At 48.4% G+C, this 20,437-nt stretch overlaps 1 protein-coding gene across 1 annotated transcript in view; it reads right to left on the reverse strand.

Annotated features, from left to right (window-relative positions):
* The window catches only part of dcc (DCC netrin 1 receptor), a 931,407-nt gene that overhangs the window by 18,807 nt on the left and 892,163 nt on the right, over nt 1–20,437 (reverse strand). The window contains exon 27 of the mRNA XM_059643861.1: nt 15,344–15,562. Within this exon, the coding sequence (XP_059499844.1) occupies nt 15,344–15,562 (219 nt within the window). The remainder of the gene's footprint in view (nt 1–15,343; nt 15,563–20,437) is intronic.

Consider the following 20,437-nt stretch of genomic DNA (forward strand, 5'->3'; position numbering starts at 1 on the left):
AGGAGAACAGTCTAACTTTTCCATCCTCACCTCATTACCAAAGTCCCAATCCCTGGTAAGATTCCAGTATGGTGTAATGGTAATGTTACTGGACTAGAAGTCTAGAAATATAGGTTAATGTTAGACCATAAGACCATCGGGAATAGAAGCAGGAGTAGGCCTTTTGGGCCTTTAAGCCTGCTCTGCCATTCAATAGGGTCATGACTGATCTGACATTCCTTACACCCACGTTGTAATGTCTTGAACAGGGGTTCAAATCCCACTCTGGAAGTGGGTGGAATTTAAATTGAATTCCTAAATCTGAAAATAAAAGCTAGTCTCATTAATCATGACCATGAATCAATTGTCACTAAAACACATCTCGTTCACTAATAGGTTTTAGAAATGGCAACGTAACATCCTTCCCTGGTCTTTCCTACATGTAACTCCAGACCCCAGCAATGTGGTTGACTATTAACCCTTCCTCATAGCTCAAGTTCTTCATCTTTAGTAACATACCAATAAAACTTCTCTCCAACCTTTCCAATGCTTTGACATCTTTCCTGAAGTGTAGAGCCTAGATCTACGCACAACGTTCCAGTGAGCTCCAAATACATCCAGCATCATCACTATGGTATAATCCCTCACTTTCTTTTAACTATCTTTGTTATTTGACCGGGCATCTTTAGGGTTATGTGTACATGGGTACCAGCATTTCTCTGCTGACTTATATTTTGAAAATTTATTTCTAGTCCTGTTTGTACTGTATTGAATTTCTATATTAGTTTCAAAGCAGACATTTTAGGGTTCTCAGAAGGATACTAGTAACCACTTCAAAAGGTAGTAATCCCTGGTTTATTTGCAGTGCCTATGCACTTGTGAACATTGAAATAAAATCACAGAGCAGATGAATGTGTGGCTGGAGACCAATCACCTCAACAGAGCAGGGCCCAATATGCCATTGCTTTTTAGGCAGTATTTAGTGTTTTTCAGGAGGGTTTAAGTTATCTTACCAGGGGAAATGAACCAGCATGTGGCATTAGAAATGTGAAACAAGGTGGACTAAGGATTGGGAGAAATGGACATGACTAGACTAATAAATAGCAATGTTTAAGGTAGGTTCAGAATACAAGAACAGTTTCTTTACTTCTGTGTTTTCAAAAACTGAGTACAGCAATGAGAAAGAATTGTTTTATAAAAACACAAAGATTTACCAGGATGGCTGCATAAATTCAAAGCAAATATTTAAATATATATTGTGAACTCTATTTTAGTGTGGCTACAGGATTCTGCAAAGTGCAGACAAACAGGAGCTGAAGAGAAGTTTATTGGTTCCCAATGAACTGAGAATTAGAAACAAGTTACAGAGACACAGACACAGAGGGACAGAGAGAGAAAGACAGAAGGTGTGCTGTTGTTCTTCTCATCAAAAGCTGGCTGTTCTCTGCAGTAAAAGAAACTCAGTTTAAATTTGAAAAAAGCCAGTTACCTTTCCTGCAGCAGTGGCTGCAAGCAATGAATTTGGAATTCACAAATCAGAGATATTTTTGAGGTGAATCAGTCAATCTGTAATTCTTATAAACCAGTAGATGTTTCCAGAGAAAGATAACTGAGTCCTGGCTAGTTGACAGGATCAGTTCAACATCGGAATTAGAAAGCAAAGGCCAAATGAACTGACTTTCCACTTTCTTTTTCTGCCTACAATGTTGTTTTTTCCGCCAGTGTGTTTGTCTGTTCATGCATGTTTAATGGGAGTTCATAAAAGGATTAAAGTTTGAGATACAAGTGTTATTTGCCAATGGTTTTTGCTTCCACCATCAGATCTCAGAATGATGTTGCATTCATAAGATCAATGTTGAAACCTTAATTATGCCACAAGATAGCTTTCAGTTGGGGCCTTGGAGCTGGCCTAAGCTGCTTTTGCTTAGTACACCCATCAAAAATACGGTGGCTCAGAGCCAGGTTCCTCATTTTTAGCATTTTTCATTCAACCCGTTCCTGCTTGGCCAAGGAAGTGCATAGGAGATTAAAAGCAAGGCGCTCTAGTTCAGTGCTTGCCAGCTGGGCCATAAGAATATCCAATTTGTTCATTTGGAATAATTGAATTTTTATAATCCTGTTTATTAACAGGATGTTGAGCAACTTGGTCATTCTTAGGAGCCTTTGATGGATGGGGTATTTTATTATATTTTATTACTGATAACATTCTTGGCAAGTGGAAATCTGGTCAATCTTTTAAGTAATCTCAAATGTCAGTGAGAGATAAATGGGTGCTTAGCCTGCATTCAGATGAAGTGCATTGAATCATTTCTTGCACTGATTTTGCAGACATTGAAAAAATAGATACTCACTTTTGGCTATCCTGGGTCTATATAATACTTGTTTAAAACAAAGACTGATTACTCAAAGTTCTAATCAGCTTCAGTCTAAACATTGGACATGACAAAGGCACCATATTACCCAGCCAACTCCGCAATGTCATTCTCACTTCTGTGGATCTGTGAAAGATGACAGTGGGATACCCTCTTGAATATTGCAGTCCTTGTGGCCTGGGTACAACCACAATGCTCTTAGAAAGGAGCTTCCATAATTTTGACCCCAGCGAAGCTTAAGGAACAGTATTATACTTTTAAGTCAGGATGGTATTGGTGTTCCGATACATCCAACGCGAATATTCACAGGGTGCTGCCAATGTACTTTCCACAATAGAGCAAAGATTATTACAGACAGAAAAAGAAAAGTCTTGTCATAAACAGCTAAGAAAGAAAGATTCACCTTTGTCCTCACGGCATCTTTCACAGACATTCACCTTCACTCAAAAATTTTTTACTTGTTTAACTAGTTCATGAAAGGTGCCTTTTCTGTAAAATTCTACGTATCCACCATGTACCGCATCTTCCTGAGATCCAGAGACAGGCTAACTTACTGACCTTACTCACTAAACTCTAAGAAAAAAGAACATGCTTTTTCCTGTTGCTTTGACTACTTTAAGGCTGTTAAACTGCACCTCTCCTTCTAAGACTCTTTCCTTCTGAACTGAACTTGCCTCTGGCCTCTCCACCTGGCTCTCTTAGCATTGTAAAATCTCAGCATAAAATATACAATTTCCTTAGTTATGTAGCTTGTCTTGTGACTTAAGCTGCATGACATGACTTTATGAAATGCTGTTCTTTTTTTGCTGTGGTAACATGTTTGCGTTTTAAAAGAGTCACTTTACTGAAATTAAAAAGAAACAAAATCTCATTTTCCTCTACCTTAGAATCTAAATCATAAGATAAAATTATTGACCTTCATCACTACAGGGAATTATGATGCAAATTTGAAGAACATCGGTCATGCTGTTAGAACGGAGAAATTGGCACTGTTCTTAGAGGAGAGGAGATTGAGAGGACTTTTGATTAAGGTGTTCAAAATCATGAGGGTTCTGGGCTGCGTTGATAGGGAGAAATAGCTCCTGTGCAACAAAAGAATGCAGAAGACATAAGTTAAAGGTCATTGGCAAATGAAGCCATGGTAACTAGAGGAAAGTGTTTTCATATAGCGAGTGATGATGATCTGGAATGCATGGCCTGAGAGTCTGGTGAAAGCATAGTCAATTGAAACTTTCAAAAGGGAATTGTCTCATCAGAAAAAGAAAAAAAAAAGTAGGGCAATGGGGAAAGAGCAAGGGTTCTAGGATAAATTGCTCTTCAAAATGTGCTGCTGGATCTATTTAAGACCACCTGAGAGGACCGACAGAGCCTTATGTTAACATCTTCAGCTGGGCAGTACTGACTGAGGAGTTTACAGAGTATCAAACTAGAGAACGTATTCAAACCTTGGGAGCAGGAATTGAACTCACACCAGGGTATGGTTAGTATTGGAATGACCGTGTAGGCGACTGCGGCCATATGCCAACAATTTTGTTAACATTTCCCAGGTTACTGTTCATAGTTGCATCGAAGAGGTTGCCCAAGTTCAGCATTCTCTGTCACCTGACAGAAACAGGCAGAGTAAGCATTTGATTTTGCAATGATTTCTGGCTTTGCCATTGCTCACTGACTGCATGTCAATACCTAGATGTGTCACACCTCAGACTTAGCAGTGGCTTTCTGAGCTATTGCATCAGCAGGGGCACTGACAGAGTGGCGGTGGTGGGATCTCAAGTACTGTCATCCACAGGGAGGCCAGCAGATCCATGCTCCATGTGGCCACTTCCACTCCCATGGACCGTAGTAGCATCCCTAGCAATCTGTTAGATGACAGGTATCTGGACAGTATAAAATCCAGTTGTATTGACGGAGGTGCAACAGATTTGACGATCATTTCCAAATTGGAAACTATGGTTTCCAAGCTCTTCACGTTGGTTCCAAATTGCAGGGTGGGCATAATGGCAGGCTGACCAACTTGTGCATACAAGTCAGCTTTTTCATAGAAAGCCTACAATGTGGAAACAGGCCAATCAGCCCAACAAGTCCACACTGTCCCTCTGAACATCATCCCATCCAGACCCATCCCTCTAGCCTTTCCCTGTAAGCCATGTTTCCCATGGCTAATCCACCTAATTTACACACCCCTAGACGCTACAGGCAATTTAGCCATAGTCAATCCACCTAGCCTGCACATCTTTGGACTGTGGGAGCAAACTCCACAGTCACATTAGGGTGGAATTAAACCTGGGTCCCCTGCGCTGTGAGACAGCAGTGCCAACCACTAAGCCATCATATTGCCCAAGTTGTGGGTTGTGCCTGAGCTCGGTAAGAAGACTCCATAATTCACCATATCAAAATGCTCATCTGAGTCTTCTGTGACAGACCTTGTGTATGACCTGAGGCTCTGGAAAGCTAGTGCCTGTATGTAGTGTTTTTCTGCTCTGTCAGCTGCAGGTCAGGCGTACCGGACACCTCACCCTATGCACCCTGCTTTTAATACAATCTCAAAGGTGTGAAGTATTAGTATCTGATCTGGCATCTGTGCATGTGAATGTGAGTGATAGTTCGTATTCTTTGTTACACGCAACATTCCTTGCCATTGCTTGCTCTTCCGCCACTGTCCAGCCAGGTAGCAGTTCTTGCTCATCTCAAAGGAGGTAGTAACAAGGGCAATAACTGTGTTGCATGAAGGGGAAGTGAAGCAAAAGCAAAAGCTGATATTCGCAGAATCCTCAGTAGCTGGTAAATCAAAAGTGCTTTTGGAATGAGTGTTTGCAATGTGGAATCAATGGATTAGTCATGAGGACAGTGTGATCTTGGATTGTTTCAGCCCAGTGCTGGCAAAGATATCTGCAACTGGCTCCTCCAATGAGGAATGTAGAAAAGGATGTGCCACTGCATCAGACATAACAGGAACTGCAGATGCTGGAGAATCCAAGATAACAAGGTGTGGAGCTGGATGAACACAGCAGGCCAAGCAGCATCATAGGAGCAGGAAAGCTGAAGTTTCAGGCCTAGACCCTTCATCAGAAAAAAAGGGAGGGGGAGAGGGTTCTGAAATAAATACGGAGAGAGGGGGAGGCAGATCGAAGGTGGAAAGAGGAGAAGATAGGTGGAAAGGAGACAGACAAGTGAAAAGGGCGGGGATGGAGCCAGTAGAGGTGAGTATAGGTGGGGAGGTAGGGAGGGGATAAGTCAGTCCGGGGGGGACGGACAGGTCAAGGGTGTGAGATGAGGTTAGTAGGAGGGGATAGGTGAGAAGAAGAACAGGTTAGGGAGGCGGGGATGAGCTGGGCTGGTTTTGGGATGCAGTGGGGGAAGGGGCAATTTTGAAGCTTGTGAAGTCCACATTGATACCATTGGGCTGCAGGGTTCCCAAGCGGAATATGAGTTGCTGTTCCTGCAACCTACGGGTGGCATTGTTGTGGCACTGCAGGAGGCCCAGAATGGGAATTTCATCTAAGGAATGTGAGGGGGAGTTAAAATGGTTCACGACTAGGAGGTGCAGTTGTTCATTGCGAACCGAGCTTAGGTGTTCTGTGAAGCGGTCCCCAAGCCTCCGCTTGGCTTCCCCAATGTGGAGGAAGCCACGCCATGTACTGCACATGTGCAGGTGAACATCTGCTTAATATGGAAAGTCATCTTGGGGCCTGGAATGGGGCTGAGGTGGTGGTGTGGGGGCAGGTGTAGCACTTCCTGTGGTTGCAGGGGTAACTGCTGGGTGTGGTGGGGTTGGAGGGGAGTGTGGAGCAGACAAGGGAGTCACGGAGAGAGGGGTCTCTCCAGAAAGCCGAGAAGGAAAAATGTCTTTGGTGGTGGGGCTGGATTGCAGATGGTGGTACTGTCGCAGAATGATGCTTTGGATCCAGAGGGGTGGGGTGGTATGTGAGCATGAGGGGGATTGTGTTTTGGTGGTTATTGCGGGGATGGGGTGTGAGGGATGAGGTGCAGGAAATGTGGGAGACATGGTCAAGGGTGTTCTCGACCACTGTGGGGGGGCGGGCGGTGCGGGAGTTGCGGTCCTTGAAGAACTTGGACATCTGAGATGTGCGGGAGTGGAATGCCTCATCCTGGGAGCAGATGCTGTGGAGGCAAAGGAATTGGGAATAGGGGATGGAATTTTTGCAGGAAGGTGGGAGGAGGTGTATTCTAGGTGGCTGAGAGAGTCGGTGGGCTTGAAATGGATCTTGGTTTCTAGGTGGTTGCCTGAGATGGAGACTGAGAGGTTCAGGAAGGTGAGGGATGTATTGGAGATGGCCCAGGTGAATTCAAGGTTGGGGTGGAAGGTGTTGGTGAAGTGGATAAACTGTTTGAGCTCCTCTGGGGAGCACCAGGCAGTGCCTATGCAGTCCTCAATGTAACCGAGGAAGCGGTGGGGTTTAGGGCATGTGTAGGTGCGGAAGAGGGACTGTTCCACGTAACCTACAAAGAGGCAGGCATAGCTTGGGCCCATGTGGGTGCCCATGGCCACCCCCTTTGACCGTAGGAAGTGGGAGGAATTGAAAGAGAAGTTGTTGAGAGTGAGGACAAGTTTGGCTAGGTGGATGAGTGTGTTGGTGGACAGGGAAACTGGTTAGGCCTGTGGGACAGGAGGAAGCAGAGGGCCTTTAGGTCATCCGATGGGGAATGCAGGCATATAGGGGCTGGACATCTATGATGAAAGTGAGGTGTTGGGGACCGGGGAATTGGAAGTTCTGGAGGAGGTGGAGGGCGTGGGTGGTGTCACAGACATACGTAGGGAGTTCCTGGACCAAAGGGGAGAAAATGGAGTCCAGGTAGGTGGAGATGAGTTTGGTGGGGCAGGAGCAGGCGGAGACAATGGGTCGACCAGGGCAGGCGGGTTTGTGGATTTTGGGAAGGAGATAGAAGCGGGCCGTTGCAGGGTTGGGGAACAATGAGGTTGGAGGCTGTGGGTGGGAGGTCACCTGAGGTGATGAAGTTGTGGATGGTTTGGGAGATGATGGTTTGGTGCTCAGTGGTGGGGTCATGATCCAGGGGACAGTAGGAGGTGGTATTGGAGAGCTGGCGTCTGGCCTCAGCGATGTAGAGATCAGCGTGCCATTCTACAACTGCGCCTCCCTTGTCCACGGGTTTTCGGGTGAATTTGGGTTGGGAGTGGAGGGCTGCACGTTCTGCAGGGGAGAGGTTGGAGTGGGTGAGAGGGGTGGATAGGTTGAGGCGATTGATGTCTTGGCAGCAGTTGGAGATGAAGAGTTCAAGGGAGGGGAGGAAGCCTGGGGGTGGCGTCCAGGAGGAGGGCTTGTGTTGGAGGTGGATGAAGCAGTCAGTGGAGGGAGGGTTCGGCTCACTGTTAGAGAAGTAAGCAGAGAGAGACGGAGGCGGTGGAAAATGCTTCTTACAATGGGTACCCTATGGACACAGTCCGCCGATTCCTCAGCAACAAACCCAAACAAACAGACAAAACGGACTCAGAAACCAGAACCACTCTCCCCTACATCAAAGACATTTCCGAAATGACTGCCAGACTACTCAGACCCCTTGGCATCAGGGTAGCCCACAAACCCACCAACATACTAAAACAGCAGCTAATGAACTTAAAAGACCCTATACAGACAACAAACAAAACAAACGTCATCTACAAAATACCTTGCAAGAACTATGACAAACACGACATTGGACAAACAGGCAGAAAGCTAGCCACCAGGATACATGAACATCAACTAGCCACAAAACGACATGACCCACTATCACTCGTATCCTTACATACAGATGAGGAAGGACACCACTTTGATTGGGACAACACATCCATCCTAGGACAAGCCAAACAGAGACATGCACGAGGATTCCTAGAAGCATGGCATTCCAACCGGAACTCCATCAACAAACACATTGATTTGGAGCCAAACTACCATCCCCTGAGAAAAAGAACAGGAAATGATGTCACCAACGCAGGAAATGACATCACCAACCCAAGGAAACCGAACCAGATAAATAGAAAGCGGGACATAACACCAGTGCTTCATCAGAGGCTCACTGATGATGTTACCTAGAATGGTGACGAAGCATCTGGGAACAAACCGGCAAGCTCAGTGAACCAGCTTACATCTGGAACAGAATAAAGACCCGCTCTCTTGTGGACCGAGAGGAGGAGAGTGCTGTGTTAGAGGTGAAAGGAGGACGTCAGGTTGGCTGTGCACCCTTGTGACCAGTGGATCTTAATGCTGGCTTCGGCCGAACGCTGGTTCAGGGGAGCAGCCAACCTGCAACGATGGCTGCGGCGAGTGCTCGTGCCCCAGGTCAGGGGGTCCAGAACACCATCTGCGTTTCTGTAAAAAAGGTGGATGAAGGTGCACCTGTGGACCGCACCTTCTTCGTGAAGAGGGTCCTGTTGGACTGTTGTGGGTTTGCTGCTGCTGCGGACATTTACTGCCCGCAGGATTTCCCCGGAGGAGGTTTTTACGACGTGACCTTCAGGAGTGCCAAGCTTTGCGAGCGCTTCCTGGAGGTTTTCAAGGAGAAAGGAGGTGAGGGCCCCCTCTCTGTATTGACCGCTGTCCCACTGTTTGTGATGCCAGCACAGAGGAGCCGTATGGTGACTGTACACATGTACAACCCGCATGTGCCAGCAGTTGATGTCCTGACCTTCCTCGGAAGGTACGTGAAGGTGGAAGGGGACCTCACTAACATCATGGACCCCTTTGGCATCTGGACGAGTAAGAGGCAGGTCAAGGTGACGCTGAGGATGGGCGCAGACGGGAATGTCGCACACCCACCGTCCAGCTTTGAGATCGGCGGGAGCAGGGGCTACCTGACCTATGCAGGGCAACCTAAAGTCTGCCATGCCTGTGGTAGGTCAGGTCACGTGGCGGCCGACTGCAAAGCCACCATCTGCAGGAACTGCAGGGAGGAGGGACACCTTGCAAAGGATTGCCCACGAGAGAAAAGCTGCAACCTTTGCAGGGAAGCGGGCCACCTCTGTAGGGCATGACCGCGGCAGGGGACCACCTACGCCCAGGTCGCCGGCAGGGGCAATGCGGGGCCAGCCCCCCCGGAGGAGAGGAAGGCACCAGGGCCCAGCAAGGACCCCACTAATGTGCAGGAGGGCCAGGCCGTGCAGGAGGGCCCAGCCCCGCAGGATGGGCCCGAGGCCAGCAAAGCACCCCTGCAGGCTCCGATCCCCCCCGACAACCCGGAGCCGATGGAGGCGGCGACAGGCGACCCAGGGGAGTGGACAACAGTCCGGAAAGCAAGGAGGAAGGTGCATCGACGGGCCCAGGAACCGCAACCATCAGGCGGGAAGAGGCAGCTACAGGGGGGCTATAAGAGCTCCTCTGACGAGGGGGATTCGGAGAGGGCCCACCCGAAGCAGAAGTTAAAGATCTTGAGGAGGAGGGAAAGCAGCACCCCGCTTCCAGGTGACAGGAGGCATCCTGAGGCTCCCTCCGACACCCAGTCAAGTGCTGCTGGAGCACTGGAGGGCCCCCCGGAACTTCCAGGCAGGAAGGAGGAAACAGCGCGTCCCCAGCCTGACCCGGAGCTGGACCCTCCTGCCTCCGCACCCCTGACGGGGGGATGCCACCTGGAAGGCAGCACTGACGGTTTCCTGAGCCCGGAGAGCGTCCAGCAGTTAGCCCGGGCAATGGGCATGAAGGGACAGATGGAGGGGCTGGCCCTTGGACTTGGGTAGGGTACTGCGGTCACTGCCCACAATGGGGGTACGAGTTGCGAGCATTAATGTGCGCAGCGTCAAGTCAACCGCAAGATGTATGTCCACGTTGGCCTACCTGACCACCATCAAGGCGGACCTCCTGTTTCTGCAGGAGTGCGGGATACCGCACCTCAGCAGGTACGGGAAATGGTCCGGCGCCTGGACCTGTGGGCCTTCGATCTGGTCGGGGGGTAATGACTGTCGCTCCTCGGGCCTGGCTATTCTGCTGCAGGGGCGCAACTTCACCATCTCTCAAGTTCAGGAGGTGGTGGGGGGGGAGGGCGCCTCCTAGTGGCTGACATCACCTATAGGAACGTTCCCCTGAGGCTGATCAACGTGTACGCCCCAGCGGTACGGAGTGAGCGGTTGGACGTCCTGCAGCGGCTTCCACCCCTGCTGGCTACGTCCAGGCCGGTCATCCTAGGCAGAGACTTCAACTGCATCATCGATGCAGATGGAAGATCCGGCATGGGGGGAGTCAACTGGACGTCACGTCCAGATTCCTGATGGGCACGGTGAAGGGTGCCAAGCTGCTCGACGTCTTCAGCCCCCCTGCAGACGGAGCGCAGCGGAAGTACACCTGGTCGCGGCCAGACGGGTCTATTTGCTCAAGGATAGACTTCCTGTTTGTGTCACGGGCGTTCTCGGTCAGGTCCACCGGCGTCGAGCCGGTGTTCTTCTCTGACCACTGCCTCCTGCTGGCCGACTGTCACTTACAGGACGACCAGCCGGCCGGCAAGGGGACGTGGAAGCTCAACACGACTCTGTTGACCCCAGAGAACGTCGAGGAGCTTAAGAGGGAGTACGCCGGTTGGAGAACCGTGAAACCCCTCTGAGTCTCCAGGCGACTGGTGGGAGATGGTGAAGGAGAACATCAAGAGGTTCTTTGTCCTCAAGGGTGTTCGGAAGGAGAGAGAGGCGGGGAAAGCTATCGCGACTCCAGAAAAGGGTGCAGAATCTGCTCCTTCTGCAGTTGATGGGGATCGATGTCACGGAGGACATCCGCGAAGTGAGGGGCCAGCAAGCCTCGCTTTTCGCCGCGGAGGCCTCCAGGATAATCTTCCGGTCCAGGGTTCGCTCCGTGGAGCAGGATGAGACGTGCTCGTGTTTCTTCTTTCAGAAGGTGCACAAAGAGAGCTCTGTGCTTAGCCGGCTGAAGGAGGACGACGGCTCGGTGACATCGTCTCGGCCGACATTTTGAGGATCAGCAGATCCTTCTATGCCGGACTGTACGACACGAAGCCAACGGACAGCATGGCCTCCGAGTCGTTCCTGTCATCTATCACGGAGGTCTTAGACAACGGCATGAGGGAGTGGCTGGACCGGTCGATATCCCTGGACAAGCTGACCAGAGCCCTCAAGTCCTTGGAGAGGAATAGGACTCCCGGGAGCGACGGCTTACCGGTCGAGCTGTATTCCACTCTGTGGGACCTGGTCGGCCAAGACCTCCTGGAGGTATACGATAGTGCGCTTCGGGCAGGGGAAATGTGCAAGTCCATGAGGAAGGGCATCATCACCCTCATTTACAAGATGAAGGGGGAAAGGGAAGAAATTAAGAATTGGCGTCCCATTTCACTTTTGAACGTGGACTACAAAATCCTGGCCAAGGTCATAGCCAACCGGGTTAGGTCTGTCCTGGAGTCGGTGATTCACCCTGACCAAACCTGTGCTGTGCCGGGCAGGAAGATCGCTGAGAGCCTTGCGCTCATCAGGGATACAATCGCCTACGTACAGGACAGGCAGGTGGACACCTGCCTCGTCAGCCTGGACCAGGAGAAGGCCTTCGAAAGGGTCTCTCATGCTTACATGAGGGACGTCCTCTCCAAATTGGGGTTCGGGGAGGGCATCCGCAATTGGATCCTGCTCTACACCAACATCGTTAGCGCAGTCTCGATCTGATAGGACAGTTTTCCCATCAGATCTGGAGTCAGGCAGGGCTGCCCGCTCTCTCCTGCCTTGTTCATGTGCTGTGTGGAGCCCTTCGCAGCATCCATCAGGAAGGATGTGAGCCTGAAGGGCGTGACTATCCCAGGCAGCGGAGGCCTTCAGGTCAAGACCTCCCTGTACATGGACGATGTCGCCGTCTTCTGCACCGATCGTCGGTTGGTGAGTAGACTATTGGACATCTGCGGCCAGTTTGAACTGGCCTCGGGTGCCAAAATCAATAGGGGTAGGAGCGAGGTCATGTTCTTCGGGAACTGGGATGACTGCTCCCTCATCTCCTTCACCGTCAGGACAGACTACCTGAAGGTGCTGGGTGTTTGGTTTGGTGGAGCTGGGGCGTGCGCTAAGACTTGGGAGGAGCATATCACCAAATTGAAGCAGAAGCTGGGCAGGTGGATGCTCCGGTCCCTCTCCATCGCGGGTAAGAACCTGGTTGTCAGGTGCGAGGGGCTTTCGGTACTGTTGTACGTGGTGCAGGCCTGGCCTATTACCTGGACCTGCGCCGCTGCGGTCACCCGGGCCATCTTCCACTTTATTTGGGGGTCGAGGATGGAGCGGGTCCACAGGCACACCATGTACAAAGACCTGGAAAAGGAGGGAAGGGGCGTACCGAACGCCACCCTCGCCCTGACGGCTACCTTTGTGTGCGGCTGCATCAAGCTGTGCGTAGATCCTCAGTACGCAAACACCATGTGTCACTACTTACTGAGGTTCTACCTGTCCCCAGTGTTGCGAAGGATGGGCCTGGCCTCGTTGCCACGGAACGCTCCGAGTAGTTGGACCATTCCGTACCACCTGTCCTTCGTGGAGAAATTTTTGAAAGGAAACACCTTTGACCACAAGGCCGTCAGGCAGTGGTCAGCACGTAGTATCCTTAGGACCCTTCGGGAAAAGGAGAGAGTGGATCCTGTCGTGTGGTTCCCCATGCAGACTGCCAAAGTTGTTTGGCAGAATGCCTCATCGCCAGGACTTTCAAACAAGCACAAGGACATTGCTTGGCTGGCGGTGAGAGGGGCTCTGCCAGTGAGATCCTTTATGCATGCCCGGAATCTCTGCGCCACCGCACACTGCCCTCGAGGTGGCTGCGGGGGGGACGAGACTGTCTGTCACCTTCTTCTGGAGTGTGCCTATGCGCAGGAGGTCTGGAGGGGGATGCAGTGGTATTTGTCGAGGTTCGTCCCGAGCAGCTCCATGACGCGGGACTCCGTGCTATACAGGCTGTTTCCTGGGACGCACACAGAGACGAACATCAACTGCACCTGGAGGACCATCAACGCGGTGAAAGGCGCTCTTTGGTCTGCCCGCAACTTGCTGGTCTGCCAGCTGAAAGAACTGACCCCGACCGAGTGTTGCAGACTGGCGCACTCCAAGGTCCAGGACAACGTGCTGAGCGATGCGCTAACGCTTGGGGCAGCTGCCGCCAAGGCGCAGTGGGGAAAGACCACGGTATGAAACCCCTCGTCCAGAATAGAAAAAAGGGCCCTATCTGGTAACTGGGGCCAGCTGGTGCCTTCCCCAACTGGTCAGGGGGCCAACTGGGACTGTGCAGGGTGACGACTGCCGGGGTACTTTCTTTGCTTTGTTTTTTTTTCTTCTTTGTTTTTTTTCCTTTAGTTGGTGTACGTACCCCCTGGGTAACCCAGAGTGGCTTACATGACTGGGTAGGTGTATAAATATGTTTTATTTTTTGTATATCTTATGAATAAAGTATATTTTTACAAATTAAAAAAGCGACAATGTCTGAAAACTAACCTTCCAGCTCAGCGAGCAATATCACATCCAGAACCTCAACCTGAGCTACAAATCTTCTCAAAACTCGCTAGCTTCTTACAATGTATTTCAGCTGTGCCTGGTTACATCAGAATGCAAGGAATTGGACTGAGATTAGACCATTCGGCCTGTTCCACCATTCAATAAGAACATGGTTGATCTTTTTGAGGGCTCGGCTCCACGCATCCACATGCTCACCATAACCCTTCATTCCCTTACTGTAGAAAAATCTATCTTTGCCTTGAAGACATTCAATGAGGTAGCCTCAACTGTATCACTGGGCAGGGAATTCCACAGATACATAACCCTGTGAGCCAAGAAGTTCCTCCTCAACTCAGTTACTCTGCCACTTTGTCCTACAAGCAACTGCAAAGTGCATAATGAAAATGTATTTGGATGACGTGATTGTCAGGATTATGTAGTTGGCTATGTGTGCAAGTCCTGAGACAGAGGTGTGAGGTTTGCTACTGTGTTAATCTGTGAGGATATGGCAAAGTAATGCATATTTGATAAGAAACCTGACAAATGGTCATTATAGATAATAAAGTGTGAGGCTGGAGGAACATAATGGTCATTATAGGTGAGTGATGGGGGTTTGGTCCATAGCACACTGTTGAGTTCATGAGATAACACAGTGTGGAGCTGGAGGAACACAGCAGGCCGGCCTCCATCACAGGAGCAGGAAAGTTGAGATTTTGGGTCGGGACCCTTCTTCACAAACCAGGAGGGGGATGGGACCTCCGAAATAAATAGAGGAGCGGTGGGGTTGGCGAAGGTCGGTGGGATGATGATAGGCGAGTGCAGGTCGACAGTGGTGGGGATTGGTCAGTGAGGTGGGAGGAGCAGACAGGTGGGAGAGGAGATGGACAGGTTGTCAGGCAACAGAGATGGGGATGAGGGGGAAGGTTGGTCATGGGATGAGGCCAGGAATGGAGGTATTTTGAAACTGGTCAAGACCACAGTTAGGCCATTGTGCTGTAGGCTCCCCTCCTCCCTTTGATGTGGTCAGCCTGTTGTATATTTTCAGCATTTTCTGTTCTTATTGCAAAACCCACTCATGACATTGAATACACTCAATCTCTGTACGTACTTTCACAGACAAAGCATCAGAAGCAGCTATCATTATACATGCGTCTGCTTTTCTGCTCAATTAACAATAGCTTAACAGAGTGCTAAATTTCAATGGAATTTTACTTGCTTCCACCATCCTTTTTATTCTGTCCCTTTGATGCTAAATCGTATTTGTAAAACTAATACTAAACAAATGCAGGGGTGATCTGAGCAACTCAAAAGGTTTTTAATAACTGTTCTCCAGTTTTACGAAGAACAATCACAGCTCCTTAGTACTTGAACTATCTACAGAATCTGTAAACTGTTGCAGATTTACAGAGGATGTTAAGATTGCTCTTACAGTGGATCAATAGATCGATCGATCATTCCCAAACTCTAATGCCTTTCACATTTTGAGTATTTGAGCATTGTTCCAATCGAATTCCTTAAAGCAGTCAAGGAAATTTGCACTCTGTAATTCACACAAAGTAATGAGAGCAGTTGGCTCATTGCTGCTTACCTGGTTGGGTGAGAAGAGGCGTGTAAGGAACTTTGGGCTCCAGTGCAGTCATAGGAGGAGGTAGCAGGGGGTTTGCAAAGCTGCGCAGCGGGTGAGTGGGTCGGACACAGGCTGTGGGAATCGTTCTGCTCGGAGCCTCTTCTCCTGAGGGGTGCTCAGGCTGTGTCTGGCTTAACACGGCTGGCTGCTGAAGGTGTGATGTTTGAGCCTCAGGCATGGCTTTCAGGAGGAAAACAACAGTTACATTGAATTATTTTCCATTATATCAAGTCTACAACACAAAAATGTGCCATTTAGCTCAACTGATCAACGCTTGCAATTATATTCCACAGGGACTACATCCAACAGCTTATTATCCAATATTATTATTATACCCTTGTATTCCTTGAGAGTGACAATAAATAAATATTCCAGGACATTCACATACTTTAAAACATTCCCACCTCCATACTGCTGATACTACAATCTCAAAATGATTCATTAACAACACTACTTTATATAACTCTCTGAAGAATGGGGAATGCTACAAGAGATCAATTACATGACTGGCATGGTGCACCATGGGCATAATGTGCCTGATTTTCCAATTAGTGGCAATTACACATGGATTACCAATCCACTCTGACTTTGGTTCTGGTAAAGTGGAACTCTCCATTTCTGACAGGAGATTCCAAACATCGCTCCTTCAGCAATGCGGAATGTACCTGAACCTGAACAGATTCCATGTAGGAGGGGAGGATGGCATTGGAGGAAAATCAAACCACTTTGCCTGTTTCATGGCAGTAGTTGCCATATTCTTCGATTTAAATATCCAGGAGCATAGTGAGCCACTTTCACTGCTCCTGCAGAAGTAAGTACATATGAGTGAGATTACAGTTAAGATGGTAGCATGCCAGCTGGGTAGGATTGTAAGTTAGGGGCCAGGTAAGCAAAATAACTACACAGAGACTGATATCCCATCACATTTATGGCTAGCCAGCTTAGAGTCAGTCCCCTGAACTGAGAACCTGGTTCTAATCACTGCATCCCTCCCCTACTAATTCTGGGGACAGAAACATAGACGATAGGAACAGACCTTCCTGAGAGAGAGAGAGAGAGAGAGAGAGAGAGAGAAAGAAAGAAAGAAAGAAAGAAAGAAAGAAAGAAAGTAGTGGAGACTGGTCAGTGGGAAGGGTGGGGCAGATACTTGAGAAAGAAGATGGACAAGCTGTGTCAGGTCTAGGAAGCAAGGATGAGACGGAGGGTTGGATATGGGATGAGGCCGGGGATGAGGAGTTTTTGAAGATGGTGAATTATATGTTGAGTCCATCGGGCTGTAAACTCCTGAGGCAGATTATGAGGTGTTGTTCCTCCAGTTTGCACGTGGCTTCATTGTGACACTAGAGGAGGCCTGGGATGGACATGTTACCAAGGGAATGGGAGGGGGAGTTAAAATGGTTAGCAACTGGAAGGTGTTGTTAATTATAGTGTATCAACATGTTTCTAAGATCCCTTCCTCTCCCCAGTCCTGAGGAAGGGTGTAAACCCGAAACATTGACTTTCCTGCTCCTCTGATGCTGTCTGACCTGTTGTGTTCCTCCAGCTCGACACAGTAATGACAAATTATTAGATGTAATGTTGAAAGATATGATTAACTGTTACTTGAAAAGGAATGAAATAATCAGGGTCAGTCATCAGGGTTTTGTTAAGGGAAGGCTGTGTAGTACAAACTAAAGAGGGGAGGTGATGGTCAAATGGCATTATCATTGGGCTATTAATCCAGGAGCTCAGCTAATGTTCTGGGGACCTGGGTTAAAATCCCACTATGACAGATAGAACATAGAACATAGAACAGTACAGCACAGAACAGGCCCTTCAGCCCACAATGTTGTGCCGACCATTGATCCTCATGTATGCACCCTCAAATTTCTGTGACCATATACATGTCCAGCAGTCTCTTAAATGACCCCAATGACCTTGCTTCCACAACTGCTGCTAGCAACGCATTCCATGCTCTCACAACTCTCTGCGTACAGAACCTGCCTCTGACATCCCCTCTATACTTTCCACCAACCAGCTTAAAACTATGACCCCTCGTGCTAGCCATTTCTGCCCTGGGAAATAGTCTCTGGCTATCAACTCTATCTATGCCTCTCATTATCTTGTATACCTCAATTAGGTCCCCTCGCCTCCTCCTTTTCTCCAATGAAAAGAGACCGAGCTCAGTCAACCTCTCTTCATAAGATAAGCCCTCCAGTCCAGGCAGCATCCTGGTAAACCTCCTCTGAACCCTCTCCAAAGCATCCACATCTTTCCTATAATAGGGCGCCCAGAACTGGACGCAGTATTCCAAGTGCGGTCTAACCAAAGTTTTATAGAGCTGCAACAAGATCTCACGACTCTTAAACTCAATCCCCCTGTTAATGAAAGCCAAAACACCATATGCTTTCTTAACAACCCTGTCCACTTGGGTGGCCATTTTAAGGGATCTATGTATCTGCACACCAAGATCCCTCTGTTCCTCCACGCTGCCAAGAATCCTATCCTTAATCCTGTACTCAGCTTTCAAATTCGACCTTCCAAAATGCATCACCTCGCATTTATTCAGGTTGAACTCCATCTGCCACCTCTCAGCCCATCTCTGCATCCTGTCAATGTCCCGCTGCAACCTACAACAGCCCTCTACACTGTCAACGACACCTCCGACCTTTGTGTCGTCTGCAAACTTGCTGACCCATCTTTCAATCCCCTCATCCAAGTCATTAATAAAAATTACAAACAGTAGAGGCCCAAGGACAGAGCCCTGTGGAACCCCACTCACCACTGACTTCCAGGCAGAATATTTTCCTTCTACTACCACTCGCTGTCTTCTGTTGGCCAGCCAATTCTGTATCCAAGATGTGGTAATTTAAATTGTTTTCAAAAAAAATCTGGAATTGAGAGTCTGATGATGGCCATGAAACCATTGCTGATTGTTGGAAAGCCAATCTGGTTCACTAATGTCCTTCAGGGAAGGAAATCTGTCATCCTCAACAAGAAGTAACTCCAGGTCCACAGCAGTGGTTGACTCTCAACTGCCCTCTGTAAAGTCCTAGCAAGCCATTCAGTTGTATCAATCTCCACAAAGTCACAAAGAAATTAAACCAGACGGATCACACAAAATTGATCTAGGCACTGGAAAAGCCAACCTCAGAAACAGCCCTGTTGACCCTGCAAACTCCTCCTTACTAACATATGCACAGACTAGTCAAGCAATAGGCCGACACTGTCACTCTCACAGAATCATACCTGATAGACAATGTCTCGCCACCATCCCTATTGTTGGATATGTCCTGTCCAGCTGGCAGGGCAGGCCTAGCAATGGTGGCAGCACAGTGGTATTCAGTCAAGAGGGAGTTTCTCTGGGAGTTCTCAATATTGACTCTCTGTCCCACGAACTCTCATGGCTTCAATTTAAACATGGTCAAGGAAACCTCCTGCTGATTACCACTTACCGTCTTTCCTCAGTTGATGAATTGGTGCTCGTCCATGATGAACAACATTTGGTGGAAGCTCTGAGGATGGGAAGGGCACAAAATGTACTCTGGGTGGGGGATTTCAATGTTCACCACCAACAGCGGCTAGGCAGCAGAAATATTAATTAAGCTGGTTGGGTCTGAGGGACATAATTGCTGGACTGGGTCTGCAAACTTCCCGAGTCGTTCCAGAGCTGCACTCATTCAGGTAAGTGAGGAATATCATATCATACTCCTGACTTCTGCCTTGTAGATGGTGCACATGCTTTGAGGAGTCAGGTGATGAATTGCAGGATTCTTAGCCTCTGATCTGTTCCTGTAATGACAGTATTCATATGACTAGCCCAGTTGTGTTTCTGGTCAATGGTAGCCCCCAGGATGTTGATGATGGAGGATTCAGTGATGGTGATGTCATTTAATGTCAAGGGGCAATGGTTAGATTCTCCCTTGTTGGAGAATGTAGTTGGCTATTATTTATGTGGCATGAATGTTACTTGCAACTTCTCAGTCCAAACCTGGCTATAGTCTAGGAGTTATTGAATTTGGGCATGGGCTGCTTCAGTGCCTGAAATGTTATGAACATTGCGCAGTTATCTGTAAACATCCTCATTTCTGACATTGTGTTGGAGGAAAGGTTATTGAGGAAGAGTTAAAGATGATTGGGCTTAGGACATTATCCTGTGGAACTCCTACAGCGATATCCTGGCGTTGAGATGATTAAACTCTAATAAACATGATCATTTTCCTTTGTGTGAAGTCTGACTCCAACCAGTGGAGAGTTTTTTTCCTGATACCCATTGTTTCCAGTTTCAATGGAGCTCCTTGATGCCACACACAATCTAATGCAGCCTTGATGTCAAGGGCAGTCGCTGTCATCTCACCTATTGGTAACGTACATCAATGATTTCAAGTTAAATGGGGGAGGGTTACTGGGAAATTTGCAGACAACATAAATATTAGCTGGGTAGTTGATAGTGAAGAGGATGACAGTCAACTGCAGAATAATGACAATCATTTTTATCCCATTCCTTTAGAACAGGAAGTATGTGGTGTCATGATAATATCATGTGACCGGTAGCCTAGAGGCCCAGAAAAAGCCCAGGGTATTGGTTTGATTCACCCATCTACAACAGGTGGAATTACAATTCAATCAGTAAAATTTGAAAATAAAAACTCAGCTGATTCACTAATGCCGGTGATAATGGGAACTGCAGATGCTGGAGAATCCAAGATAATAAAATGTGAGGCTGGATGAACACAGCAGGCCCAGCAGCATCTCAGGAGCACAAAAGCTGACGTTTCGGGCCTAGACCCTAGGCCCGAAACGTCAGCTTTTGTGCTCCTGAGATGCTGCTGGGCCTGCTGTGTTCATCCAGCCTCACATTTTATTATCTTTGATTCACTAATGCCCTTTCCTTTATGGAAGTGAAGCTGCCATCCTCACCTCAACTGGCCTACAGCTGACTTCAGGCCCACAGCAATGTGGTTAATTTTAACTCTGCAACGGCCTAGTGAGCTACTTAGTTCAAGAGCAATCAGGGATAGTCGATAAAGAGTGACCTTGTCAGTGATACCCAGATTCCTTAAAGGAATAGAAAAT

The sequence above is a fragment of the Stegostoma tigrinum genome, chromosome 1 (assembly GCF_030684315.1).
Source record: "Stegostoma tigrinum isolate sSteTig4 chromosome 1, sSteTig4.hap1, whole genome shotgun sequence".
In the NCBI taxonomy this organism is placed as follows: Eukaryota; Metazoa; Chordata; class Chondrichthyes; order Orectolobiformes; family Stegostomatidae; genus Stegostoma; species Stegostoma tigrinum.